The sequence below is a fragment of the Pelodiscus sinensis genome, chromosome 23 (genome assembly GCF_049634645.1).
Source record: "Pelodiscus sinensis isolate JC-2024 chromosome 23, ASM4963464v1, whole genome shotgun sequence".
Lineage (NCBI taxonomy): Eukaryota > Metazoa > Chordata > Testudines > Trionychidae > Pelodiscus > Pelodiscus sinensis.
The window spans coordinates 229-28,165 of NC_134733.1; the positions used below are offsets into that span (position 1 = coordinate 229).

Sequence of the window (27,937 nt, forward strand, 5' to 3'; positions counted from 1 at the left end):
GTAGTTACAGTGTTTTAAAGCCAAAGATGTATTGGCTCCCGTTAACTGAGATCGCAGTTCTGCAAAACATTTGCTCTCTCCACGAATGTGCATTCAAGCACTGTAACCAGCTTTTTCCACTGAAATGAACGAGAAAGTTGTCAGAAGAGCTGCAAACCACTTAGTTGGAGACGTTTTCGACAGAAGTTTTCGTTTTTGACCTGGAATGGGCTTCAAAAACCCAGTAGCTAGCTCCAAACACTAATCTCACCATTCCCCTCTAGTAGGTTTGTAGTTACAGCGTATTAAGCCAAAGATGTGTTGGCTCCCATTAATTGGGATCCCAGGTCAGCGAAAGATTTGCTATCTCCACGAAAGTGCATTCAAGCACTGTAACTAGCTTTACACTGAAATGAACGAAAAAATTGTCAGACGAGCTGCAAACCCTTCAGTTGGAGAAGTTTTCGGCAGAAGCTTTCCTTTTTTATCTCGAATGGGCTTGAAAAACCCAGTAACTAGCTCCAAACGCTTATCTCACCATTCCCCTCCAGTAGGTTTGTAGTTACAGCGTTTTAAGGCAAAGATGTATTGGCTCCCGTTAACTGAGATCCCAGTTCTGCAAAAGATTTGCTATCTCATCGAATGTGCATTCAAGCACAGTAACAACCTTTTTACACTGAAATGAATGAGAAAGTTGTCAGAAGAGCTGCAAACCCCTGTTGGAGACGTTTTCGACAGGAGCTTTCGTTTTTGCCCTGGAATGGGCTTCAAAAACCCAGTAACTAGCTCCAAACACTTATCTTACCATTCCCCTCTAGTAGGTTTGTAGTTAGAGCGTATTAAGCCAAAGAGGTATTAGCTCTTCTTAACTGAGATCCCAGATCTGCAAAAGATTTTCTATCTCACGAATGTGCATTCAAGCACTGTAACCACCTTTTTACACTGAAATGAACGAGAAAGTTGTCAGAAGAGCTGCAAACCCCCCAGTTGGAGACGTTTTCGACAGAAGCTTTCGTCTGTGCCCCGGAATGGGCTTCAAAAACCCAGTAACTAGCTCCAAACACTTATCTCACCTTTCCCCTCTAGTAGGTTTGTAGTTACAGCGTATTAAGCCAAAGATGTATTGGCTCATTTTAAATGAGATCCCAGATCTGCAAAAGATTTGCTATCTCCACGAATGTGCATTCAAGCGCTGTAATCACCTTTTTACACTGAAATGAATGAGAAAGTTGTCAGAAGAGCTGCAAACCCCTCAGTTGGAGAAGTTTTCGGCAGAAGATTTCCTTTTTTATCTCGAATGGGCTTCAAAGCCCGGTAACTAGCTCCATACACTTATCTCACCATTCCACTGCAGCAGGTTTGTGGTTACAACGGAGCGCAGTCTAATCTGCTTGTACTCCTTAGAGTGGGCAATGCTGAGCTATTGGTTTAAAAGTAGGATAGCGTTCTAACGCAGATGTAGTATGGCCTGTGCTGCGTCACGCCTGAGAGGATACGTGCTCTTTGAGGTGGCATTGAAAACAAACATCGAGCTTGGCGAGCATGTCTTTACAGAGCTAAGGAAGGAGTAGGTGCTTTTCCTTCATGTAAGAACGTCCAAAGCAAATGGGGTGTGCGAATGTACTTCTGCAGTCCTCCAGTCCGTGTGTCCCGGTTTTAAGCGCATTTCTGGAGCCATATAAGAAATTATGTGAAACAGTGTCAGCTAGTAATAGTTACATTCGGCAATGTGGTGTATGAGGCGCCCTAGCATTCTAACGCACATACAGCATAAACTGCGCTGCCTTTTTATAAAGGAAACATGATTGTTGAGGCGTCATTGAAACAGGGCTCAATCTTGTAAAGGATGTCATTAGAGAACTAGAGAACGATTAGGGTTTTTTCCCCATGCATGTAAGAACGTCGGAAGGATGTCTCATGTGAAAAAGTAGTTGAGTAGTCCTCAACCCCGTGCTGCCTGCGGCGGCGGCAGCATTTTCCCCACGGGTGGGTGCTGGCTGGTCGCCAGGGATCGCAGGGGCTTGGACCTCCCCTTCCCCGCCTGCTGCCCGCGTCTCGTGTCCCTCGGGTCGAGGCTCGCCTGCGGGCTGCCAGTCACCCGCTGCGGCCGTATCCGGGCTTCTCCAGCTGCCGGCACCCACCAGCCAGCTGGGTTGAGTGCGGGGATTGGCTTCCCCGTCACACTCCCCCCCCCTTTGCTCCTTTTGTCCTCTCCCTCCTCTTCTGGCTCTACGCACCGCGATAGGAAATCTGCGTTAGCGTGCACTCGCCCCTCCTTGTGTATTATGCTAAATGTATATTGCTGTAAGAACAAGTACCACCTCATAATGCGGGGATTCGCCTCCCGCATATTGTGCATCCATTCCAGGGGTGCGTGGTCCGTGACTAGTAGAAACGGGTTCCCCAATAAATAGTACCGCAAGGCTTCTTCCGCCCATCGGACGGCTAGCGCCTCTTTTTCAATAGTAGAGTAGGCTCATTGGCGGGGCAGCAGCTTGCGGCTCATGTACAGAATTGGGCGCTCCCCGTCTGCATATTCTTGGGCCAACACTGCTCCTACGCCTATTCTCGAGGCGTCCGTTTGTACTATGAACGTCTTCGAGAAGTCTGGTTGCGTCAGGTAGAGGTGCTTGAGTGAGATGTTGCTTTAGCCGTTGGAAGGCGTTTTCACATTGTATCGTCCAGCACACCCTCTGGGAGTATCCACTCTTGGTCAACTCCGTTAGTGGTCAACTCCGTTCTATTGTGGAGAAGTGGGGTATGAACCGCCGGTAATAGCCTGCAAGCCCCAGGAACTGGTGCACTTGTTTTTTTGTCCGCGGGGTTTGGTAATCCCGTACGGGTTTGACCTTATCCACTTGCGGTTTCAGTCTGCCCCCTCTTACGACATACCCCAGGTAGGTGACTTCCGTCCTCCCAAAGACGCACTTACTGGGGTTTGCTGTCAGCCAGGCCTCTCTCAGCGCCCCCAAGATAGCCTTTATATGTTGCAGATGCTCCCTCCAGGAGGTACTATAAATGACCACGTCATTGATGTACGCCGCCGCGTACCTTTGATGGTCGTGGAGGAGGCAGTCCATTAGGCGGTCCATGGCTGCGGCTCCATTCAGTCCGAAGGGCATGGTCAGGAAATGGTACAAGCCAAAGGGGGTGGCGAAGGCTGTTTTCTCCTGGGATGCTGGTGTGAGTGGGATTTGCCAGTACCCCTTTGTGAGGTCGATCGTAGAGAGGTACTGGGCTTGTCCCAGCCTTTCCAGGAGTTCCTCTGCCCGCGGCATGGGGTATGCGTCAAATTTGGACACTGCATCGATCTTTCAAAAGTCTATACAGAAGTGGAGGGTACCGTCATGCTTGGGGACCAGCACTATTGGGCTCTGCCATCTGCTCCGCGATTCTTTTATCACCCCCATCTGGAGCATCTTCTGTACCTCCTCCCGCACAGGCTCCCACATTTTCCTTGGTAGTGGCCAGAGGGGTTTCTGTACCCTGATCCCCGGTGTGGTGTGGATGTGGTGGCAAGCTGCCGGGGTCCGGCCGGGCTGTGTCAACATTACCTCCGTAAATTCCTGGAGGAGCACCCGGACCTCTGGGGTGGGTTGTGGCGCGGCGGTCTTCTTGGGGTCACCTACACTCGGCCATAGGAGCAGTCCATTCAACAATTACCAGGAACACTAAATACAAACTCAAGAGTTGACAACCCTGGTTCTGAATCTGCCTCACCTATGGTTACATTCTTCATTACCAGATATAGAGCCTCAACCAGCTATGCAGGTAGAAGGGCCCAGTGCTCCACTTCTTATCTGTTGAAAGAACATGTACAGTGCGCGGGTGTGTTATGAAAGCAAATGACATGAGCGTTATTAAAATAAATGGAAACTAGGGCTGTCAATTAACACGTGTTCCCGCCTGTGATTAACACGGGGCAGAATTAACCCGTTAATCACAGGCACTGCCTTTGAGCCCCCTCCTCCTGCACCCAAACTCCCTTACAGAGCGTGCGCCTGTCACCCCTTCCCCTGCCCGGAGAACGCACCGCCTGTCAGCCCAGGGAGAGCGAGTGCGGGCTGGGAGAGGGCGGGGCCTCGAGGAAGGGCGGGGCTTGCCCTGACCTTTACAGCGCGGTCCTGGGTGCGAGGAGGCCGCAGACCCCAGGCCGAGAGGCAAGGGAAGCTGCGGCGCAAGGGACGCTGCCGGGGGCTGACGCACGTGCGAGCAGGCCCGTGACGTGGGGCGGGAGAGCTCAGCCCGGGTCTTCCCGCCCTGCGCGCGCCTGCGGAACCGTTGAAACGGCCAGGTCACGAGACCCATTTCAAATTGCAGCCTGCGTGCGGCTCCTCCGAGCGGCTGCCAGCGAAGCGGGGCGGGGCCTGGGCGCGGGGATAATCCACTTGCATGTTTTAACCGTTCGCGCTGTTGCGTTTCCCGGGTGCCCCGCGCGGAGGGCCGGCTGCTCCCCGGGGAAGCCCCGCCGAGACACCCGCTCCTGGCGGCGCTGGGCGAGGTAGGGCGGCAGCGCGAGACCGGGTGAGTGGCGCCTCCTGCGGGGTCCGGGCGCTGCGCTTAGCGGGGCTGCCGCGGGCAGAGCGCTCCCTTTGCAGCCCCTCCCTGCCTGGCCGCGCCCCGCTGCTCCCGCTGTCCGGGCTGCGGAGTCCAGAGACCCGTCTGCAGCGAAGCCCTTCCTCGAGCGCCGGGCTGGGCCGCAATGCCCCGCTCCCCCGGCCCGCTCGCAGTTGGGGTGCGGAGTTAGGGAGGGGGTGGGGGGGTGTCTTTCAGCTCCATTTATGTCCCTTTATTTTGGGATCCTGTTGTGCTCCAGCCCAGAGCTAACCGGGGCGGGGCCTGCACGATGTAAGGACCCAGTTTAAACGCAGTTCCCAGCTCTGGAAACCTTCCCATGCGCCAGACCCCAGCCTGCTCCTCTGACTTCCCTGTTGGCTGTAGGATCAGGGCTGGACCTTGGTCCCCAGTTTCCTTACCCAGCTGGCTCTTACAGCAGAGCTCAGTCCTGTGGGCAGATGTGCACGGGGAACTCTGGCGCCAGAACAGAAGTCTGGGCTTGTGTGGACTGGGAAAACGAGTGGCCTTTTTTCCTTGAATGGTTCCTTAGGCCAGATGCTATCTATTTATGCCAGGGGTTGGCAATAATTTTCACAGGGGGACCATTTAATTAATGTTGGTTCATGGTCACAGGTTGGCTCCACCCCTTGACAGGAGCAGGGGATTAGCCTCTCTCCAGAGTTGTCTAGGGCAATAAGCTTTGAATTAAAAACACAGGAAGGGGCTCAAGGCTCCCACCATGTCACCTGGCAGCTTCCTGAGGCTGCTGCAGCTGTTTAAAGGGCTCATGGCTCCAGCCCCTGCCAGGGTAGTGCCAAGATGGGGAGCTGTGAGCCATTTAAATAGGATACTGATGCCTGAGTCACCACCTGGAAATTCAGTGGCATTGGCAGCAGGATATAAACAGAAAGCGGACAGATGCATTCAGGGGGTCCGATCAAAGTGCTAGGCAGGCAGAATCTTGCCCAGCCCTGATTTATACCAAGTAATCTGCTCCACCTTCTGGTTAGCTGTGACCTGCTGAGTACCGGTACCTTTCCCAGAGGTGAAGGAGAGCCCACTGCAGCTGGATAGCTTGTGTGTCTCACTAACAGAAGTCGAGCGGATAGAAGATATTACCTCACCCTCAACGTCTCTAGCATGAAACATGCTTTGGAAAGCCCCTTTTTATGCCTACCCTAGACAAGCAGGGGCTGCCTCTAGGTCAGTGGTCCCCAACTTTTGGGGCTGCCGGGTACCATGGGGCAGGACCACTCACGCACCAGGTGCTTAGGCTCGGGGCTGCGCACGTGCCCGGGGGCAGGGCCACCCATATGCTGCGTGCCCAGTGCTGGTGCCACTCATGCGCTGCACTCCCGGGGGTGTAAAAAGGTTGGCGACCACTGAGTTAGCCCCTTAATCACCAGGTGCTGGTCAGCACTCCTGATTATAACAAGAGGCTTGGGCCAGGATTACTCAGTCAGTCTTCGGTGGTTTGGGGCACAGAGGTTATGGCTCTGAGCCCCCTCTCCTAAATTAGATTGTGCTGACTGCTTCTGATTTATGTGCTGACAAGTCTGTTCTAGGGATGTTAACAAACATTTATTTCTGTAAACATGTAATCACTGAAATTTTCAGTGGTTATATGTTTATGTGCAGGGGAGCAGGCAGGAGCAGAAGCATCAGACCGGGGGCGGGGCAGGCAGCTCTGCAGGAGCCAGTACACAAGTGGAGCTTGGTGACTCCCCACACTTTGACACCATATAACCCCAACAAAGTAGGTTTTGTAGACATTTTAAACCATCAAGATGAATGGATGGAGGGAAAACCTGTATTTTGCTAGAGATAGTGATTTGGATGGCAGAGTGAATGCAGCCAGAGTGCATGTTGAAGGCTTTCTGCAATTAACTCCTCTGGAAACCTGTTTTCATTGGACAGGAAAACTCCATCCAGAACCACACACAGACTGGATTTTGTATTATGCCTACAGCGATCTTGATGCCTGTTCTTATTGTCTGGGAAAGACAACATTAATTATAGTATGCAGGGGGAGAGGGGTGTAAACTATGGCAGAAAAGGAGCTGATTGTGGGGTTTTTGGCTTGGAAGTGTTTGTGTAGAAGGGGATAGAGATGGAGAAGCATTTCCCTTTTGGAGAGAGTAAGCCTGAAAATTGCAGGTACTACTTTCTGAAAATATGACAGCACTAATTCACTTTTGCTTGTGTTCTCAGGGCTCTTTAACCATGGCATCTCAAGATGTGGAAACATCTTTTTTCAGCTTAAGTGGTGTTAGAGAACGGATGAGGGCGAAGAAGAATGGTGCTTTAAAGACTGCAAAGCTGAATGCTTCCCTTGCATCAAAAATAAAAACGAAAATAATAAGTGAGTGTTGTTTGGCTTTGTATTATGATAGCATGTAGGGGCCCATATCAAGATCAGGTAGTGCTGTATATGCATGTACAGGCAGTCCCCGAGTTACGCGGATCCGACTTTCCGCAGTTACGAACGGGGTTCCTCTCCCTGGTCTCCAGCAGACCAGGGAGAGGAAGCAAAGTGGCGGAACACGTGGGCAGTGGACAGGGCTGTCCGCTGCCCACGCGCTCCGAGGCTTGGCTCTGCTTCCCCCCCCCCCCCATCCCCCTGGTCTGCAGACCAGGAGGACGGCGGGGGGGGGGGGGGGGGGCAAAGCAGAGCAAAGCCGCGGAGCACGCGGGCAGCGGACAGCCACGTCGCGTCTGGGCTGTCCCGCTGCCCCCGTGCTCTGTGGCTTTGCTCCAGACACCTGTGGTACAGCAGCTGGGGCGCTGCCAGTTGGTCCCGTAGCGCCGCTCTGGGCACTACTGGACCAACCGGGCAGCACCCCAGCTGTTCTGCCCCAGGCGTCCTGATTCAGCCACTGCTGGTCAGGTTCAGCAGCGGCTGAATCAGGACGCCTGGGGCAGAGCAGCTTGGGTGCTGCTGGGTTGGTCCAGTAGCGCCGAGGAGCTGCTCTGCCCCAGGCGTCCCCAAGTCAGCCGCTGCTGAAACTGACCAGTGGCTGACTACAGGAAGCCCCTGCCCCGGGCTTCCTGGAATCAGCCGCTGATCAGTTTCAGCAGCCGCTGATCAGTTTCAGCAGCAGCTGACTTGGGGATGCCTGGGGTTCTTAAGTTGAATCTGTATGTAAGTCAGAACTGGCGTCCAGATTCAGCCGCTGTTGAAACTGATCAGTTTCAGCAGCGGCTGAATCTGGACGCCAGTTCCGACTTACATACAGATTCAACTTAAGAACAAACCTACAGTCCCTATCTTGTACGTAACCCGGGGACTGCCTGTATTAAAAGAGATTCCTTGCTTCAAGAAATTATAGTCTAAATCTGAAAGAAAGAATTACTCCCATTTTATAGTTGGGGAGACTGCAGCACTGAGAAGCTAAGTGACTTGCCCAAGGAATTCTGTAGCATGCCTGGGAATTGAATTCTGATTTCCTGGTTCAGTGGGTTAAGTACAAGGCTGCAAATTATAAAGAAGGCTACTCTGGATTTAAAAAATAGAAGGGTTTAGAGAGGAAGTGAAGGCATCTGTACAAAATAAAATTAAATAGAATTGAGGGAATGTTGATAGTAATGGATATAAATCAGAAGTTAGGAATTGTAGAAAAGTAAGGGATGCCAAGGGACACAAGGAGACCTTGATAGGCAAGAGAGACAAGGACATTATGGGGCTCTTTAAATATATGAGGAACAAAAAGAATGGTTTTGGTTCATTATTAGATGGAAATGGTAGTATTATCAATAATAATGCAGAAAAGGTATTCAAAAATATTTGTGTGTATTTGAGACCAAAAAATCCTTGATGCAGTCTTCTCATACTGTGATAACACTCCTTCCATTTCATTCCATTATTGTCTCTGGAGAAAGTTATTCAGACATTTTTAAATCAGCAGGTCCAAATAATTTTCATCCAAGAATTTTAAAAGAACTGGCTGAGAAGCTTGCTGAACCATTAATGTTTCTTTTCAGAACATCTCAGCGCATTGGGTAAGTTCCAGAAGACTGGAAGAAAACTAATGTGCCACTTTTAAAAAAAATAGTAAATAGGATGTGACCTGTCCTATGTAAGCGGCGAGGAGTCCTGTGGCACCTTATAGACTAACTGAAGTGTAGGAGCATAAGCTTTTGTGGGCAAAGACCCACTTCGTCAGATGCATCTGACGAAGTGGGTCTCTTCCCACAAAAGCTTATGCTCCTACACTTCAGTTAGTCTATAAGGTGCCACAGGACTCCTCGCCGCTTTTGCAGATTCAGACTAACACAGTTACCCCTCTGATACTTGACACCATGCAATGTCCTTTATAATTTACAGGTCCGTCAGCCAGACATTAATACTCTTCAAGATAATGAAGGGGCTCATATGGGACTCAGTTAATAAAGAATTAAACAAGGATAATGTAATTAATTCCAGTCAATATGAATTTGTAGAAAATAGAACTTGTCAGACTAATTTGATGTTTTTTAAATGAGATTACAATTTTGGTTGATAAAAGGAACAGTATTACTATCTACTTAAGATTTCTAATAAGAGGTTTGACTTGGTATTGCATCTAGTTGATTACACAACGAGAGTGATATAAAATTAACATGGCATTAAAATTATTTAAAAACTGGCTAACTGAGGGGCCTTAAAATGCAAATGAGGAATCATCACTGAGCAGGTGTGTTGCCATTCTGGAATTCTGATAGGGCAGACCCCCAGCCAGCTCCTGCATCCTCCCTCCCAGACTCCATACCCGAAGCCCGATTCCCGGCAGCCCCTTCCCACACACTGAATCCCTCGTTTTTTGGCTCCACCCGAGAGACTAGGGAGGCCCACAAAATCTATTAGCTTGGGCCCCTCTAGGCCTTGGGGCTGGTGTGCAAGGGGAATGAGGGCAGTGTCTTTCTGCTTCTGTCAGAGGCTTCTCACTTTTGTGGGCTCCCAACCGATTTTTCTGTGGGTCAGCAGCCCTAAGACCCAAAAAAGGTTCCCTAAGCTATTCAATGACCTGCTAAAGTTTTCAAATAGTACAAAACTTGATGGATTGGTAAATAAGGAAGAGGCAGGTCTGTAATTCAGAACAGTCTGGATCATTTGGTAAATTGGTTGCAAGCAAACCATGCATGTTTAATGTGGCTAAATGTAAATGTGTACATCTGGGAATAAAGGGTGGAAGCCATGCTTACAGGAGGGGGACTTTTTCCTGGGAAGCAGTGACTCTGAAAAAGATTTGGGGGTTATGATGGATAATCAGCTGAACCAGCAATTTAAATTCCTGGTTAGGCAGTGTTAACCAAGTGTTTAGTTGATTAACTGCTACAGGGGCTGCTCCATTCCTGCTGGGCCTGCCATGCCAGAGGCACGAGCTGTCTGGACAGAGCATCCCCCCAGTGGTTAACTGGTTACCTGTGTAAGCATGCCAATAAGGGGCATGTTTGCAGGTTAGCCAGTGAACCCTTTACATGCCTTAGCTGAACCTGGGTTTCCAGTTTGACACAGTGGCTAAAAGAGCAAATTCAGTCCAGGGATGCATAAATGAGAAGTTTTGAGTAGGAGTCGAGCAATTTGGCACTGCTGCCACCACTGCTGGAATACCTCCTCGCCTGCCCATAATTCAAGGAGCATGTTGATGAGCTGCAGAGGGTTCAGCGAAAAGCCATGAGAATGATTAAAGGATTAGAAAACCTGTCCTATAGAGGTAAGCTCAAGGAGCTCAACCTATTTTGCATACCAAAGAGAAAGTTAAGGAATGACTTGATTCTAGTCTATAACTACTTGTCTGTGGAACAAACTGAAGAGTCTGCTAATCTTTAGTCTAGCAGAGATAGGTGTAACACGGTCCAATGGCTGGAAGCAAAAATTGGGCCCGTTCAGACCCTTTCTAGACATGAATGGCAATTTTATAATAATCAAAAAGAAATCCTGGGAGGGGGGAAATCCAATAGAATATTGTCAGGAGCCAGAGAGATTGATGTGGAAAGAGGCAGCTCGTAGCAGCTGCAGAGGCCAAAGCTCTTGCACTGTGAATGGAGAGAAGAGGAGCTTGGCCCTCCTCTTTTGTATGCACCAGGCTGGGCAAGCTTTTTCTTCTTTTTAAATAAACCATGACAATTTCGAACTTCCCTGACCTGAATGCGGAGTCCCTGAAACTATCTGAGGACAGGGAGTAACCTGCTGCTTCTGTGTGGGAAGGTCTTCAGCTTGGACCCTAGATTGGACACTCAGGGTACATCTACACAGCAACGTTATTTCGAAATAATGTTGAGCTAGAGGACATCTTATGGTAATCCTCATTTCACGAGGAGTAAGGGAAGTTGAAGGAAGAATGTTCTTCCTTTGACTTCCTGCTGTGTAGATAACTCGACTTTTGGCGCTAAGCTTTTTCAACTTCAGCTATGCAATTACCATAGCTGAAGTTGTGTAGCTTAATTGGACTTTAGCCCTGCTGTGTAGACGTGCCCTTAGTCATGAAGAGACAAGAGAGAAGCTTGGATAGGAATCCATTCCTTATTTTGCAATGAAACACATGCAGATGGTCCCATGTAGACCCATGCTGTGATTCATGCACGCAGTCCACTGTAGCAGTGGCTCCTGGGCTAGTGTAGATTTGTTCTGATAACAGGAATAGGAAAGATGTAATGTAATAACTGACTTTTATTTTGTTTGTAGACAATTCTTCTATAGTGAAGGTCTCCTTAAAACGAAATAATAAAGCCCTGGCACTGGCCCTCAGTGCCGAGAAAGCAAATACCCAGAGGCTCATCTTTGAGAAGATGTTACTGCAGAAAGAAGTAGAGAAATGTCACTTTCAGAATGCTACGCTTCGCCAAAGATTGTATTTTCTGGTACTATGCTAATATTGTAACTTGGGAGGGAGGGGTCATAATCATTGACACCACGTACCAAGGAGGAAAGAAAAAGAATTTAACTTTTAATCTTTTAAAAATAACCATACAAAGATACTGTTGAACTTTGATCCCATTCTCCCTAAGGGTTGTGCAGGGAGACAATTACAACTCTGTTGGCTATGATGTACGCTAAGGCTATCTGTGCGTCTGAGGCTATGTCTAGACTGCAGAGTTACAGTAAAACTCCAATAGTCCGGCACTCCTGATACTCCAGCATCAAAATGTCAAGCACTCCCATCCAGCTGATTAAAAAGCCGGATGTTCAGCGCACATGCTGGCTGTACCCAGAAGAAACATAAGGGGGGGGGGGGGGGAGTGGGATCCAGTCACAGCATGGAGAAGAGCATTTTGCTTCAGGGAAGGGGAAAGGGGAGGGGGATCGGGTTACAGCATGGAGAAGAGTGTTTTGTTTCAGCTAAGGGGGGAGGAGGGGGAGGGAGATCGGGTCCTGGCCAGCTGTTAAGCCGTGCTCCTTAACCAGGACTTCCCGATATGCTGGCATATCCGATAATCCGGCACCACCTAGGTTCCAAAGGTGCCGGATTATCGGAAGTCTACTGTATTTCGGAAAAAGATACCGCTTTTTTTCTAAAACTTGGCCTATCTACATGGGGCCAAATTTCTGGAAAACCTCTTCTTTCAGAACATCCTTTATTCCTCAGACTGTTCCGAAAAAGCAGATACCTTCCTTGGACGTGGCAGAACTTTTCCGGGATACCTCTGGTTTCCTGGAAAAGCTCTGCAGTGTAGACGTAGACTGAGATACAGCGATGAACAGAGTAGAGTGATGGTCTGGTACAGACACAGTAACATGGGGTTAGGTCATGCCTGTAGTGCTGCTCATACTGTTTTGATAATGTTTTAACTGGGCTCTGGATATGGTAGCTTAATAGTGCAGCTGGGCCCTTTGTTTTCAGTAAAAATACTGTCTCCAATAAAAATACTGCCAGGGAAGATACTAGGATCCCTATACAGGGAAATTCCTGGCATAGCTGTAGTGGCATAATTCTGGTGTAGCTATGCTGGTCTATTTCCCTACGTAAGGGCTTGTCTGTCAGACAAGACCGGCAAACTGCCCAGACTTTCTAGATGGCTAAATTAGGGTGGTTGCACTATGCCATCCCTTTGATATCCTTGCCTCTTCCAGCAGTTCATCATTCCCACATCTTCAGGGCAATCAAACCCTCCCCCTACCTCTTCAGTTCCTCCATATATTGTTAAAGGTCAATAATCTGAGCTTTATACTTCAGGCATGATTCCCCCTACCCCTTTTCTCATAAGCTTTGAGCAGTGAGATAGTTAAGTGTTGCTATTCAAATTATAATCTGTTATTACACAGTGGGGTTGTTCACCCTTCTCAGAGCTGCTGTCGCAGGTGCCCATGCTCCTTTCAAACTCCGGCATGCTTTGCTTTGTGGGTTTGCAATTGGATTGCATTTTACAGCTTTTTGTTGTAAACAAGGTAGCCGGAGACTTATTACTGGTATGTAACAACTGAGAGATTTGTTGTCTCATAGCATACCCTTGTTCCCCCATGGGCTGAGCTCCACTGCTTTCTGCTTCCCATATTAGCCTCTCTTTAGTTGTGTCTAGACACAATTAAATTCTAGGCTTGTAAAACATTACCTTTCTGATACAGAATAAAATCCTCAAACAACTGGAAGAATTTCTGAATGGTAACCTGCTGACAGCCATTAAGATGAGCAGACCTTCCGAGGTAGGCGGTGTGTGCGGGGGAAGGGGATGTTGGGAATAGGGATGTTAAAAAGCAGTAAATCAGGTAACCATGTAACTGTTAAAAATCTTAGTGATTACGTGCTACGGGCTGTGCAGTATGAAGCTTATACTGCAGAGCCCACAGTGCAGCTGGCAGTGCACACTGAGAGTCAGCTCCCAGCTGCTGACTCCACTCCTGGGGAGTCAGTTGCTGGCCCATGCTGTGGGTTCTGATACAGAGCCAGCAGTGTGGAGTGGCAGCTGGCTTCCTGGGAGTGGGGCTGGAGCTGGCACGTAACTGTTCACAATAACCGATAAGCATCATCTTATTGGTTAACCATTTAAATGGTTACACAATTACATCCCTACTTTGGAAAGGAGCGAAGTATCTATGGCTCCTCTGTTACCTGTTCACCTGCTACTCCACACAGCATCTTGATTTCAGCAAGATGATAATGTTGGTGATCCCACCAATAAGCCAGGCTGCAGTCAGTAGACACTGGCCTTGAGAGAGAGAGATTGTTCCCTTCCTCCTGGTTTGGTTGTGTGCTAAAAATTAGATTGACTCTGTCACTCAGAGCTTTAAAAAATGCCAATCCCAGTGTGATCTAGTCAGGTCAATCTAACCCACCATTGTAGATAGAGCTAGATTAATGGAAGAATTTACAGTCTAGCCATTGCTTCTCAGAGGGAAGGATTAACCCTTTCCACTGATGGAGTCTGTGTCTGCTGCAGCTACACTGACGTAGCACTGTAGTTATGATGCTGTATTATAGATTACCGGGAGCTAAGGCCTTGTATAAACACACAAATTGGATCTCATTATTTATCTGGCGTAGGTAAAAGTGGTTCAAGCTCCTTCCAGTGTGAGTGCAGTTACACCTGTACAGTTTATTTCCACGTGGAAAGGGGAGTAAGCTATCCTAGTATAAAGTTCTGTTAAACTGGAATAACTGTGAATACGTAGTGTGATGTAATTTAACTATATTGGTAAAATATCACCCCCTAAGCAACCCTGCACTGGTGCAAAATCTGTATGGAGATCAGACCCATATATGTATCCAGCACCTTTCCAATCATAAGGGCTAGACTCTATCACCAGAGAGAGGCTAGTACAAGCTCTTGGCACCTTCTAGTTCCTGGCTTATTCTGTTTTATTTTTGAAGGGGGCAATTTTTTAAGTGTATCTTTTTATATGTATGGCCTGGCTTCCAACTCTGCTCCCAGCCTTGGCTGGGCTCTCTGTTGCTGGGCTTCTGGCTGGCAGCCCAGCTCTGCTCTCAGTCCTGGCTGGGCTGCCAGCCCCCATGCTGCTGGCCAGGCTCTGCTCCCAGGCCCACCTAGGCTCCCTGCCACCAGCTCCCCTGTCATCAGCCCAGTTACACTCCCAGCTGGCCCCCTACTCCAAATACTTTGGCTCTCTGGTCCAGACCAGAGAGTTCCAGATTGGAGAGGTTCAACATGTATTACCATTTTCAAAGGCAGAATGGCCAGAAGTATCTATATTATTTAAAGTGACAGTTTGTAATTTCCCATTTGTTAGCATCCAAAAAAATTACCCCTCATAAAACAAGATCAGAACTTATGCTGCTCCCACACACGACAGTGTGTTTATTTTAGGGATGTAAGGGAGTAGTTGACTAGTCGAGTACCCGATAAGCCTAGGCTACTTACATCCTCCCTCCCCTTTGCTGCCTCTGTATCAAAGGCAGTAAAGGAGGAGGAGGAATAGGAAACGGTGCTGGGGGTAGCCAGCTTAAAAGCTGGTTCCCCCCAGCACCGTCTCCGAGGTGCCGCTTGCCCCCTCCCTTTGCTGCTGCCTCTATCAAAGACGGCAGCAGCAAGGGTGGTTGGCGCTCCTGCCATAAAGTAGCCCTTGTCCTTGGCTGGCCACTGTAGACAGGCTGCTGCTGGCGTGGCAGGCAGCCTGGCTAAGTCCCAGCTCGCTCCGGATCTGGGACCAAATTCTGCTTCAACTCTGCAATTTAAAACGCAGTAGAAGCCATGCAGCCTGCCCCCAGCTTCTACTGAGTTTTAAATTAGAGCCAAGCACAGTTTGGTCCCAGACCGGCTGCCTGTCAACTAATGGAGTAGTTGATAAAAAATTCTATCGATACTTAATTAAATACCCACTTCTGAACATCCCTAGTTCATTTATTACAGATACTTTAATAGGCTGTCATTTTTCCATGCTCTAGTACCATTCAACTTCTCTGCCGTTATCTGAGGGACAGAACAACAGCATTGTTGAGGGTAGCTGGACTGATGATCTTATAGACACACAACTTGGGGTCTCTCCACTCGATAGGTAAGCCTGAAAATGTTCAAACGAGGCTAAAAAAAATTGTGTAAATTTAAACATGTGAATTCAGTAGGGCTGGTCACGTGCTTAAAGTGATGTACATTTCAAACTTTGCTAGGTTTGTAAACTGCCATGTATCTTTGCACGGCTCTATTTACTATAATCACGCCTGTCTTGTACTGTGCTTGTCATCAGTAGGACTCAAAGCATTTTTGCAAAGGAAGTCCGTATCATTATCCCTGTTTCACTGATGGGGAAACTGGCCCAAGTTCACCCTGCAGGCCAGTGGTGGAAACAAAAATAGAATTCAGGTTTCCTGAGTCCCAGTTTGGTGCTTTCTCCGCTAGCCCCCTCTGGCTATGTCTACACAGCAGCGTTATTTCAGAATAACTGATGTTATTTTGAAATAAAGTGCACGTCTACACTGCAAGCCATTATTTTGAAATAATGTTGAGCTGGAGGACTTCTCACTCTGACTCCTGTAACCCTCATTTCATGAGGAGTAAGGGAAGTCGAAGGAAGAGTGTTCTTCTTCGACTTCTGTGTAGACAGCGCCAAAAGCCAAGTTACGCTATTTCGACTTAAGCGAAGCAATTGACATAGCTGAAGTTGTGTATCTTAATTCTACCCATGTCCTACTGTGTAGATATGCCCTTCGTTTCTCTCTGCTGAAGAGTAAATGCTTAGTAGTTCCTCCTCCTCCCCTCACCTGACTTCAGTGTAGGTGTGTGTTTTGAGAGTGGCACTTACAGATGTGATTTCTTCTTAAAACAGAATACCTGAAAATCTGTTTCTTTGTTGTTTCCTGAGGCCAGGTCCCTTTATTACTCTATCATGCTGCTGTTTGAACCTATGCTCTGCTTCTATTTCCCTTCAGACTTAGTTTCCTGCCCCCAAAGACACATGCTTTTCCACCTGCATGAAATGGCCATTCAGCAGGAAACAAATAAGGCCAAGCTGGCATACGTTCCTCTTAGCTTCGGCTTTGTAAACAGCCAGGAAAGCATGTTATCATGTACTTAACTTAAAGGACATTGTGAAGTGCTGTCCTTACTCAAGACCTGGAAATACTGTGTAATCTGATCTGTTTCTGCTTTCGCTTTCCTCACTTCTCTTGGTGCTGCAGAATGACAGAGATGCCGATGAGGGTCCCAGTGCGCAAAGTAGATGGCGAGGGAAGGTGCCAAAGCAGTAGCTCTGCGGATGTGCAGACATTCCTGGTAGGGCTCCATACATCTGTTCCAGCGGAGCCTGGTAAAAACACAACCGCCACCTCGTCCTTGCCACCTCAGCTTTCCCAGCTCATTGAGGAGTCATTAGCAAGCCATGAGAAAAACAGGCAAAGGCTTAGCAAGGGAGGGGAACCGGAACCTGCCTTTGTTGACTCTCATCTAATTTTTGGAGGTAAATCGTCGAAGGACAGTGCTGGGCTATGGTGGAATACACACGGAATGGATGTGCATTTAACTTGTCTGCTGGAGTACTGCAGCTGTATTGGTACTGTGTTCCCATTACTGATGTGGGAATACTATTGATATTGTTGGAACAAATTTGGGGCTGCCTAGGATACTGGTGGTTGATGTGTTACTACCATGAACACCTCTGAATGTCCTGGCTTCAGTAGAGCTTGAGCTCTCCTAGGACTTTCAGCAGCAATTGCTACAGTGCCAAAGTGCTTACAGAGAGAAGCATAGGCCCATACTTTGGGATCCAACCATTTTGTGCCAAAGAATCCCGTGACACACGGATAAACAGTTCTGATTCTGCATTCCAACAAGTTTATGACCATGAGAACTTTGCCTGACACAAGAGTTGACTCTCCCTCATTGACATTGTTCATGGTTTCATCTTACTGATGTATTATTTTTAAATTCTTCTGATTTGGTAACATGCTCTCTGTTACCATTCATGGGTCTTATTTGGAGAAGTCCTTAGATTGGTGGACTAGTCATACTGCAGTGACCCACAAAGGTTATGTCTGCGCTCCAGTTGAGAGGTGCAGTTGCACTAGGTATAGATGGAAACACTAGCTTTGCTCAAAATAGCACTCGAGCTGCAGTGGTGTGGGTAGTAGCATAGGCTATTGCCCAAGTGCATACCCAGCGCTCTGGACAGGATTGTACTTGAAATGTAACATGTAAGATCTGCCTACATGTGCCGCAGTCGCACCTCCTGTCATGGGTAGCAATGTTTTCCAGCTATTTACTTTTGTCTGATTGTTGAATTGGTATCACAATACAAAAACCTTTCTGATCTGATTTTGAACATCCCCAATACCCAGCATGTTAATGAGGGAGAGCTAAATTAGTGTCTCTGCAACACAGTTAATTTGTGGCTTGTCCAATAAAGTAAGAGATGCCATTTTCTGTTCTCTGGGAGTCCATGGTAAAGTGAGAATCACAAATGTAAGTTGATGGGAATTTGTGGTGCTGCAGATGATTTGTTGTCTGCTACATTATTTTTTTTTCTTATTGTAGAGTCCTCGTCATGCATCCCACAAAGTTCCAGAAGTTGCCCTGTATCTTCTCTGGCTAAGAATCTTTCTCTGCCTCAGTGTGGTGAGATTACAAGACCATGTAGTGATAGTCTGGTACAACTACATGGACACATAACTGAAAGGAAGAAACGTGTCACTGTCTTTATAACAAGCACTCCATCTTCTGAAGTGGACTTTAACCCTGGAATCTGCTCAAATCGTACCTCAAAATGGAGCATTGGTGGGGACAATTGTGCCAGTAAAACGGTCAAATTGAACTCTCTCCTGGATTTGCCTTCAGAACATGATAGTGATCCTAGAACAGAATCCTCACATAAAGAGCTTCCTCATGACCTGCTGCAGCCTGCAGAGGCTGTTTGTGATGCTGAAGTGGATCCTAACTTCAGCCGTATTGCTGAGTTTGTTACATTAGAAGCCAAAAGTCAAAGTAACGACCAAGTCACTGAAACTCCAGTTCTCAAAAAGGTCAGCACAGGTAAAAAGAAAAGAGATGCATTTAAAAGCTATCCTAAAATTAATTCAGATGTACATCGTAAAGAAGAGAGCCCCCCAAATGCTAAAATGGTAACCAAGGCTAAAGACTTGAGCAAGAGCAAATCAAAATCACACAGGCCTGCAGGGCAGACACCTGGGGATGCTTTAGAAGAGGTGGTGTTGCAGAAGGGTAGTGACTATGCTTTGCGACAGAGTGATAAAGCTAAAAATTGCATCAGAATGCACTTGTTGAATGTAGGGCAGTCAAAAAAGGTGGGAAAAAAGCACTTGTTGCCACAAGAAATAAATAGTGTGTCTTTTGCTGGGAGACTGAGGAGTATGGAGAGCCAGTTCCAAAGTCCCCACTCTGCCTCGTTAAGACAGAAAGCTCCATTAAATAGGTGTGCTCCACAAAGTTCACTTCACTTGGAAAAACAGCTCTGTAGCCTACCAGCTTTGCAGCAAGATTTGCTGGATGTGAACATGAAGTGTACAAAACAGAAAGCAAACAGGAATACAATTAGAATTAGCAAAGCAGATGACCGTAATGAGGAAAATGTGCAAAGCAGTGCCAGAATGCCAGAGGGTGAAGCTGAATGCCATGCTAAAAAAGGGCAGAAGAGCAAGAGAAAAATGAACAAAGAGAGCAACCCTCTCAGAAGTGAAGCAGAGACTTCAGGTACATGTGGAGATGTACAAGGTGTACGTAAAAGGAATGATAAGGATTTGTCAAGCAATACTAAACCTAGCAGGAAAACATATATTGTGTCTCCCTATAAGATCAGAAGGAGCTTAATTTCTGTCCAACTAGATTTAAACGGGGATGAAATCGCCTGTTCTGAGCATGTTCCAGAGAGCAACATGAACAAGACCCAAAAGGCTCAGAAAACCTCAGGTGTTGAGAGCCATGAAAAACTGAGCACCTGCCCTAGAAAGAAGGTGTTGAACAGAGTCCACAGCAATACACATGCCAGTGCCTTAAAGGAAGGGGTTGATTCCAGATACAGATCAAAGAGAAAAACCTATTTGGTTGATCCATCAGAGACTCACCTTGAGGGCACAGAGAATTTTGCTTCTGAGACTAGTGGTATAACAGATTCTGCACTCAGGCAAGCTGGTCCGGTGAAACAGAATTTTATGCCTATTACCATTTTGAAAACTGATCCAGATTCCAACCTGGAGGCACTGATCAGTGAGCCAGTTGGGACTAATTCTATGAAGGGAAATCCAAGCCTTATTGATTTCTCCTCTGATGCCCATTTTGAAACTTTGCACTTCCACCACTCCAGCAAGAGGCTCCCACTGTTGGAGCCCCCGACTGGTGCAGACCACAGAATTGCCGAAAACCCCTCTGCTCTGACACACAGCTCTGTGAACTTAAAAGAAAGTGACAGCGAGCAAACACCAGGAGGCAGTCATGGGGGGAAGAAAGCAAAGACGAGTTCTAAAGACCCTTGCCAAAGAACAGCCTTGCCAGGAAGTGGTAAGTGATAGGGTAGAGGAAATGAGCATACTGACTATAGAAGGGAAAGGTGGAAGTGATTATATTGTAGTACAATAAATGCTTTGATTGTTACTATTGAAAACACCAAGCATTTTGGTTGCCCATCACCATTTGGATTGGATAAATGGACTGTAAGGTAGGCAGAAAGCAGGCTAGATTGTCCAGCTCAGCGGGTAGTGATCAACTGCTCGAGGTCTGGTTGGTATCAAGTGGAGTGCTCCAAGGGTTGGTACTGGGCTGGTTTTGTTCAACATTTTTATTAATGACCTTGATGAGGGGATGGATTGCACCCTCAGCAAGTTCTCAAATGATACCAAGCTCAGAGGAGAGGTAGACAGGTCTAGTGACCTAGATAAATTGGAGGATTGGGCCTGATTCAAAGCCCCTGGAAAGCTTCACAAGGAGTCAGTTGAGTAGGTTTTATAACAGATCATTCAACTTTGGAAGGCCTAACTACTCTTTGATTGGGCTTCAATTACTTGGGATTTTATTTGTTTTTGCAAGGATTTTGGGATGCTGTTTTGGTTGTGGATTTGTGTGTGGGGAAAGGTTGAGGGCTACTGCAGCTTGGATTTGGTCCCTTTGCCTCTAATGTGCCCCTTCAGCTATTCTGTCTTGGAAGATGTTGATCACTGGAGCAGCTTTCATGTGGAGAAGCAGAGGAACTAGCCCGAACAGTGCCAGTGTTGTCTTGGCAACGAGTACAATGGCACTAGCTGGGAGATGGGCTCTTGCATGTTTTAAAGCTGAGTGGGAGACTTAAGATCCTTGGTACTGCTGTTGCCTAAAGATGTTTTCACTGCAGAGCAGTGTTTCCCGTAAGCTGTGCCCTGGGGTGGCCACCCAGGAGAAATTCAGGTGTCGCCCAGTTGATGAGCAGAGCCCCCACAACTGGCAGCATGTGTTTCTGACATGCCTCAGTCACATCATAAAATGTATTCTGCACATAGATAAAAATTCTGCAGCACCGTTCCTCTAATTTTTAATTTGCGTTACTGCTCTCAAGTTTAGTGAGAGAGGCCAAGCCATACAGTAGCATCTGTGCTCCACTGGGCTCTGTCCTGCTTGTGGTGCTCAGACATGTAGGGACACGTTCCACGGTTGGTGGCACCACAATAAACAGCTGCTCGAGGAATTCTATCCAAGTGAATTGTTTGAAAACTTGTCTGTCTCTTCTGGGCACAAGAGGAAGGATTGTGCCAAGAACCAGCAGCTTCTAAGGGGTGCTAGTTTGTGTCCGTGCTGCAGAAGTGTTTGTTCTAGCAGCTGATGAGTTGCCAGCCAACTCAAGTTAAAAGCACCAGCACACTCGAGCTCAAAGGTTTGCATGGAGGGGACTTGAGCGAGGGACATCACTTGAGTTATTTTTTCATTAAGAGTAAAACAAGAGATGGGATAGTTCAAAAGAATTCAGCATCGGCTTCCTGTTGAAGTCAGTCACAGTGGAGTTAGCCCAGTGCTGAGCACTTTTGAGACTCACCTTTAATTTGACTCAGATGGGCAGAGATTATTCTACACAGACGTTTTATCCAGACCTCCACTTCATCCTTAAACACTTCTTGCTCTCCTTGCGATGCTTTCTACACAAAGCAAAGCCAGTTTTGTGAGGGAGAAGTTTAAACTAGGGATGGTAGCGTGTAGTTGTTTACACGATTAACCAATAAGCTTGGGCTTATTGGTTAATCCAAACATCTACACGTGCCCCCCCCCCCCCTTCCTTCCTCTGTATCAGAGGCAGCAGTGGGAAATAGGTGGGAGCTGGTGCTCACATGGAGTCAGCTTAACTCGCTCCCGCCTGCCTCCCCTATGTGTAAACATAATTGCTGAAAAATTCAGTGAGATTACATGTTTGCAAAAGTAAATGTTTGTTAACATCCCTAGTTTAAATGTTTTTCCAGACTGGGGGAAAATGCCCTAGCAACTAGGGATGTCAACGAGTAGACTACTACGCAATTAACTGATAAGCCTGGGCTTATCAGTTAATCTTATTGACTACACGCATGTCCCTTTGCTGCCTCTGTGTATGCTGGCTCTGTGGGCCTGCCGCCTCCTCCCCCTCCCCCCCAAAATCTGGTTGCTGCCTCCTACAGAGGCAACGAGGGGGGGGGGGGGTCAGTAGCCAGTGCTAAGGTGAACCATATTTAAAGCTGGTTCCTTCCCCCCTCCACCAGCTCCACCTGATAGAGGCAGTAGCGTGGAGAGGGGTGGGGGGACAGCAGGGCGGGCTGCCACCTTGTGCTTCTGCCTCTGGCTATCGTCTGAGGCCTTTAAGGCAAACACTGCACTCAGAGAGATGAAATGCTGATACTTTAATGCAAGAGACATGGTAATAAAAACTGTAAGAACGTAATAATTTGTGTAGAAATACATACAAACTCAGAGCCAGATGCTGCAGAAGTGCTTACTTGATAAGGGATCCTACATTTCCATTAATTTTGGTTCATTATGAAATGATCACACTCTTCTCACTCAGAAGAGACACACTCCACTTTGAAAATTTTTTAGTAAATGCAGCAGTTACACCCAGGTAACCTATTTAGCACTGGAATTCTCCCAACTAGTTTGAATGCCATATGCATCTTTGATCACACTTCTTTAGTGCTTGGTAAGTTTGAGGCAGGAACTATCAATAGCTTTTAGTATGTACAATACAGTACTGCTGACTGGTCCATGTTCTCTACCATGATGAAAAGTTACAATAATAATCTGGCTTTTGAAAAATAATTGCGTTTTTGGACAGAAGGAGATGAACCACCTCAACTCCCAAACCATCTCCTATGTTTGAGGGTGAAGTAGGATACCCCTTCTCTCCCTTCCACCCCGTCCTCCCAAAGAGGGAATGATACAAGATGCAACTTTCAAAGAACTTTGACCATGTATTAATCATTCTTTTCTCTACTCACAGCCAATGTCTTGGTGGGTTTAAATGGGCTTTGTTGGTGAACAGGCGATATTTTGAATAAAACCTTTCAAATGTAACTGTCTTCACAGAGAGCAAAGCCCTGGAAGATCTGACCAATGCCAGCTTTCTGTCACCCATCACTTCAGAAACATCTTCAGCACGTCCAACCAGAAGGAGGCGGGACCCAGCTTGCTATGTAGAACCAAAACTCAATAGGTTGGCATTTCTAACCTTCCAGTGCCTCCCTTGCATTAAAATGGACTTTTCCTGTGTGTTGTCTGCCCCTATTGTCTTGCCCTCCCCAGCCATGTAGTCAGTCCTTCCTTCATGCAGATCCTTCCTAAAATAGCCTTTTGCCCTCTAACCTACAAGAAATGAGGGTGAGGAAAGCCCACAGAACAAGAATAAATGGCTTCATAAAATATGCTAGTCTCTGAGGCCCTAATAGGTTTACAGAGCCTTACACCAGTGTGAAATCCAACTGAAGTCAGTGGGAGCTTGTTGAGGGTTTATCAGTGTAATCCCGTTGCAGGATCTGGGCCTTCCTGAGCAGCTGTAAGTCCTTTATCTGTTTGTGGCATCCCCTGTTATTTTGAATTTAGATCACAATCCTGCATTAGCACAGATGCCTGTACTGAGTCCTGTTGAGTCCAAGACTTGAGGACAACCCTTTGCTAGGTTTATTACTTTATCACTTGCCATTATTTTTAATTGCTGAAATTTAAACTACAACCCTACATAAATCCATCCCTATAAGTAAGAAATCTCTAAACTGCAATATTAAGTAAGTATAGAGGGGTAGTAGAAATTCAGTTTCCTAGAGAAGCAAGGAAGGAACAGAAAGCAATGTTTGTACTTAACTGTTTTGAGACATCTATTTTTGTGTATGTATATAAAAGATATTACAAAGTACCATTGATAAAGTCAAGTTCTCCTAACAGGTGTGTGGCTTTTTCAGTAAGAGAAATGTTTGAGGAGTTCAGAACAGTGGAGATTTTGCTGAAGAAGCTCTAAAAATTCTGCATCAATCTTGCCTGCATAGAGGCATTTTCTCATTTTGAGGGTCTCTCTCTCTCACACATTGGCTGTCTTCAGGCCTTGTGTACGCTTGAAAGCACACTGCTTTAACAATACTGGTGCATGCATAGACATACTGCAGGAAGTGCAGTGCTTGAAATCTGGTGACCAATGCATGCCCCAGCACCAGGGAAGCAGACAGTCCCTTTAATGAAGTGCAGTAGGTATCTGAAACTATCCGAGTACTAACACCTAATTACTAAAACAACTGTTTACACTAAAGACTGGCAACCTTCATAGGTGGGAAGAAAGGACTGAAGGTGAGTGGAGTTGGCTGGGTTCTTCATACAGGCACTCTGGCTGTGTCTACACTGGGCCACTTATTCCAGAAAATCAGCCGCTTTTCCGGAATAAGCTGCGAGCTGTCTACACTGGCCCTTGAATTTCTGGAAAAGCAACGATGCTCTACTGTACAAAATCAGCCGCTATTCCGGAAAAACTATTCTGCTCCCGCTCAGGCATAAGTCCTTATTCTGGAACACTGTTCCGGAAAAGGGCCAGTGTAGACAGCCCAGTAGTCTTTTCCGGAAAAAAGCGTGTCTACGTTGGCCACAGACGCTTTTCCGGAAAAAGGGCTTTTCTGGAAAAGCAGCCTGCCAATGTAGATGCTCCTTTTCTGGAAAAACTGAAAACGGAATAGTATTTCATTTTAAGCAGTTCCGGAAATTCATGCCAGTGTGTAGACACAGCCTATGAGTAGGTAGCACCTGAGGATGCCGTGTGTGGACCTGAGAGATACCACTAAGGGAAGAAATTCCTGTAACTGTGCACACATCGCCATTGGAATGGAAAGGTGCAAGCACTCACAGGAGACCCTTCTTAGTGGGAACATATTTTATCAGTATAAAGAACCTTTATATTGGTAAATCTGTTCCCATTTTGGAGGAGGAATAAGCTTGCACCAGTAAAAATCTAAGGTGACTTGTACAGCTATAACTTACACTTCAACTTCTACTGGTTGAACCTCTCTAGTCCAGCAACATCCATGGTCCAGCATGCTTTTAATTAGCCGGATGTCCATTTTTTTTTCTGGTTTAAGTTTATTTTCTTTCGTTGCCAATGTTGCTGTTATTCAGCACTTTCTGCTTGTCCCTCGAAAGTACTATGTCGCACTTTTGAGTATTTAAACAAATACGGCATAATTTGTCTACAACTGCCAAATATGCTGGATAAGATAAGAAGAGAAAGGAAATAATGGTACTGTATGATATTCTACCTTGAAACATTACCGATATCTTAGCATAAGACCATGTGCTGCATTCTAGAGAAAGTCCAGTACTTCCCACAGTGGATGAAAGTCCATTGGCCCTCAGAATCAAGGTTAGGAGTTTGCCAGCTGAAGTGTTCTCTCAAGTTCTTGAAGCTGCATGTTGCCCTGAGTAATCATCATCCTAATTGCATCCTCATCTATAGCATCTTTATTTTTTTTGAATTCTTCCCTTGCCCACTCCTTTAGATAGTGCCGATCAGCTTCAGTAGGTACCCGACGAATAGCCTGCAGAATTCTTCTATATAACTGAAGAACCTGCTGCCTTCTCAAGAACTGCTTCAGCGTCAGCGCTGGCGGAAGCAGCCGGGCTCCGGCCATGGCGCCAAGCCCCGTGGCGAGAGCCGGGCCCGCTGGCCGGGGGGGAGGAGGTTGGAGGTCCCTTTATCACAAGTGTAGCCAAGTTTCCCACAGTCCCATAAAGTTTGTTTATAGCCACTAGTCCTGGCTCTCATTGTTCTTTGCTGCTGTTTAGTTCTAATTTACCCCTGAATGTCTTCTTAGAGCCCAGGGAGCAGTGGAAGTGTTGATAATGCTGCTAGATATTAACCGCCTATGTTTTGGCAGATTCTCTGGTTTGGCACCGGTCAGGTCCCAGGGTGCTGAACTAGAGAGGTTCAACTTCTACACTAGTGTTCAAAAAAAAAAAAAAATCATGCCTCATGTAGAAATAGCTATCCTAATACAATTTGCAAGTTTAGACCAATCCTAAGTTGACTGGTTGTTTAATTATTGGTATTACCATTGTTAGAAGTAATATTTAAACCTTTCTTTTCTGCAGCAAATTGAGGCGTGGTGACCCCTTTACAAACACAGAGTTCTTGCATTCTCCTGTCTACAAAACCAAAAGGAAAAAAGTGACAAAAGAAAATGAAAAATCCAAGAGGATCAAACAGGAAGAAAAATGTCTTCATGAATGAGTCACTGCAACATACATACATTGTCCATTTTTAAAGAATTAGTAAACATTTGTATTTTTCTATAGCTAAAAATCATCCCTGAATTAATTTGTCTTGTACTTTTGCTGGGACAGTTCAAACTAGCTGGAGAACATAGAGTTTTCATAATTTATTTTATTCATATTGAAATGCTAAATAAAAACCAATCATTTTACCTTCTAAAATTCATACTGGTCTCATTTTTAGATTTGGGGTAAGATTAGACCAGGCACAGCAGCCAACTGCTTCAGAGCAGCGCCATACTGCTTTAAGCAGCTGATTGCTCTGTGTGTCTGCTCCCGGAAGAGGGGATGACTTTGTAGCTGCCCCACTGCCCAGCAAATTTGCTCACTTTCTATTGGCTGGAAACTGACCAATAGGAGCTGGGAGATTTTGTTGGGGGCAGGAGCAGCCCATGAAGCCACTTCCTCCACTAGAGCAGAGCCACGGGGAACAGCCAGACATTTTGAGCTGAAATTGTGGTGGGCAGTTAGTTTGCTTTGAAGTCCTGCAGGGCTGCTAGCTAGCACCTCCCAGCTAGAGTATGGCTCTGGTATCGTAACCCCTCTCTCTTTTCCTCCCTTAACTGTGCTTGTCCCAGGCCACTACCCCCTTCTGATCCAAGTCATCACCCAAACCTTTTGCAGCCTCCTCCCCCCCAGAAACAACTCCCTCCCAGACCCTGCAACTCCTTCCCCAGGCCAGAATCCTCTCCTGCATCCATACCCCCTCCTCGACCCTGCACCCCAATCCACTGCTCTAGATAACTCCTTTTTGGACTTTGCACCCTCTCCTGCACCCCAGTTCCCTACCCCAAGCTCCCTTCTGCACCCAACTTCCATCCCAGATCCTGCACTCCCTCCATAGAAAAGTAGCTTTTGACCACTTACCAAAATTTTGGAATGGCGCCACCCCCCTCCCACCCACTCCTATCAAAACTTATTGCCCATCCCTGGATTAAATAGAGCACTGGCACTTTTGTGCCAGCTAGACTACATCCTTACCTTAGGTGTGCAACTGGTATAAAAAGTAGGATTTAAGTGGTTGCAAGTGAAAACAACAAAGGAACTTGTTGCATGCAAATTCTTATCCATGTTTCTCAGATAAAAGAACTTTAAATCAGAGTTGATTTTTTTTTTAACTCAGAAGAAGCTTAGGCCCAAGTCAAAGTTCTTTGTCTCCTCTTAGGGTGGGCCAGGTGGTTTCAAAGGCCAGCTGAAGACAAAAGCTGATTGCTTCCCATTGTTCTAAGGCAGCAATAGGGAGGAGGGGCTGGAGGTGGCCTGGAGCTTGGCTAGATCTGGCCCCTGAAGGTTGGGGCTTCCTGCCAGCATTGAGGAGCCTGCACTGGTACTCCAGTCCCCCTGTCTACTCACTGTGGGGATGGAACACACAAAATCTACTAGCCTGGCTCTCCTAGGCTCCGGTGTGCAAAGGGAATGTAGGAAGTTTTTCTTTTTTCCTTCTCAGTTGGGGGGCCACCTTGGGTGAGGGTGTTTTTTTGTTGGTTTTTTGCTTCTCACTTGTGGTCCCTGACTGATTTTTTCTGTGAGTAATCAGCCCCTGACCCAAAAAAGTTCCTCACCCCTGCTATAAGGTGCTTCAAGACTCCTTGTTTTTCAAATACAGATTAGTATGGCTACCCTTTGAGGTCCAGTCTATATTAGACCTGGAAGGTAGACTTAACGCAACTCCAGCTACGCAGAATACATAGCTGGATTTCACTTACCTTAATCTGATCTTGGTGCTATCCCCACTGCAGGAGGCTGACAGGAGCAAACTACCATTTGGTCTTACAAGACAAACAAGGGTATTTACAGG

The 27,937-nt window shown here is 46.8% G+C and overlaps 2 protein-coding genes across 13 annotated transcripts; one reads left to right on the forward strand and one right to left on the reverse strand.

Moving 5' to 3' along the window:
- The first annotated feature begins 4,082 nt into the window (after positions 1-4,082).
- On the forward strand, positions 4,083-26,301 carry LOC102449629 (uncharacterized). 12 transcript variants are annotated; one of them, XM_075906887.1, is made up of 10 exons: positions 4,083-4,480; positions 6,175-6,292; positions 6,748-6,898; positions 11,201-11,376; positions 13,079-13,156; positions 15,354-15,463; positions 16,584-16,861; positions 17,935-19,911; positions 22,924-23,050; positions 25,960-26,301. In XM_075906887.1, exons 3-10 carry the CDS (start codon positions 6,760-6,762, stop codon positions 26,096-26,098), a joined length of 3,024 nt encoding a protein of 1,007 aa, XP_075763002.1. In that variant the 5' UTR covers positions 4,083-4,480; positions 6,175-6,292; positions 6,748-6,759; the 3' UTR covers positions 26,099-26,301. The 12 variants fall into 12 exon arrangements, with proteins under 12 accessions (XP_075763002.1, XP_075763005.1, XP_075762999.1 ...); XM_075906890.1 differs by having other exon boundaries at positions 4,083-4,273; XM_075906884.1 differs by having other exon boundaries at positions 4,127-4,503; positions 6,154-6,292.
- On the reverse strand, positions 24,932-25,544 carry LOC142819463 (LYR motif-containing protein 2-like). The gene has a single exon (XM_075906896.1). The coding sequence runs from the start codon at positions 25,497-25,499 to the stop codon at positions 25,233-25,235; it is 267 nt and encodes an 88-aa protein (XP_075763011.1). The 5' UTR covers positions 25,500-25,544; the 3' UTR covers positions 24,932-25,232.
- Positions 26,302-27,937: the final 1,636 nt, after the last annotated feature.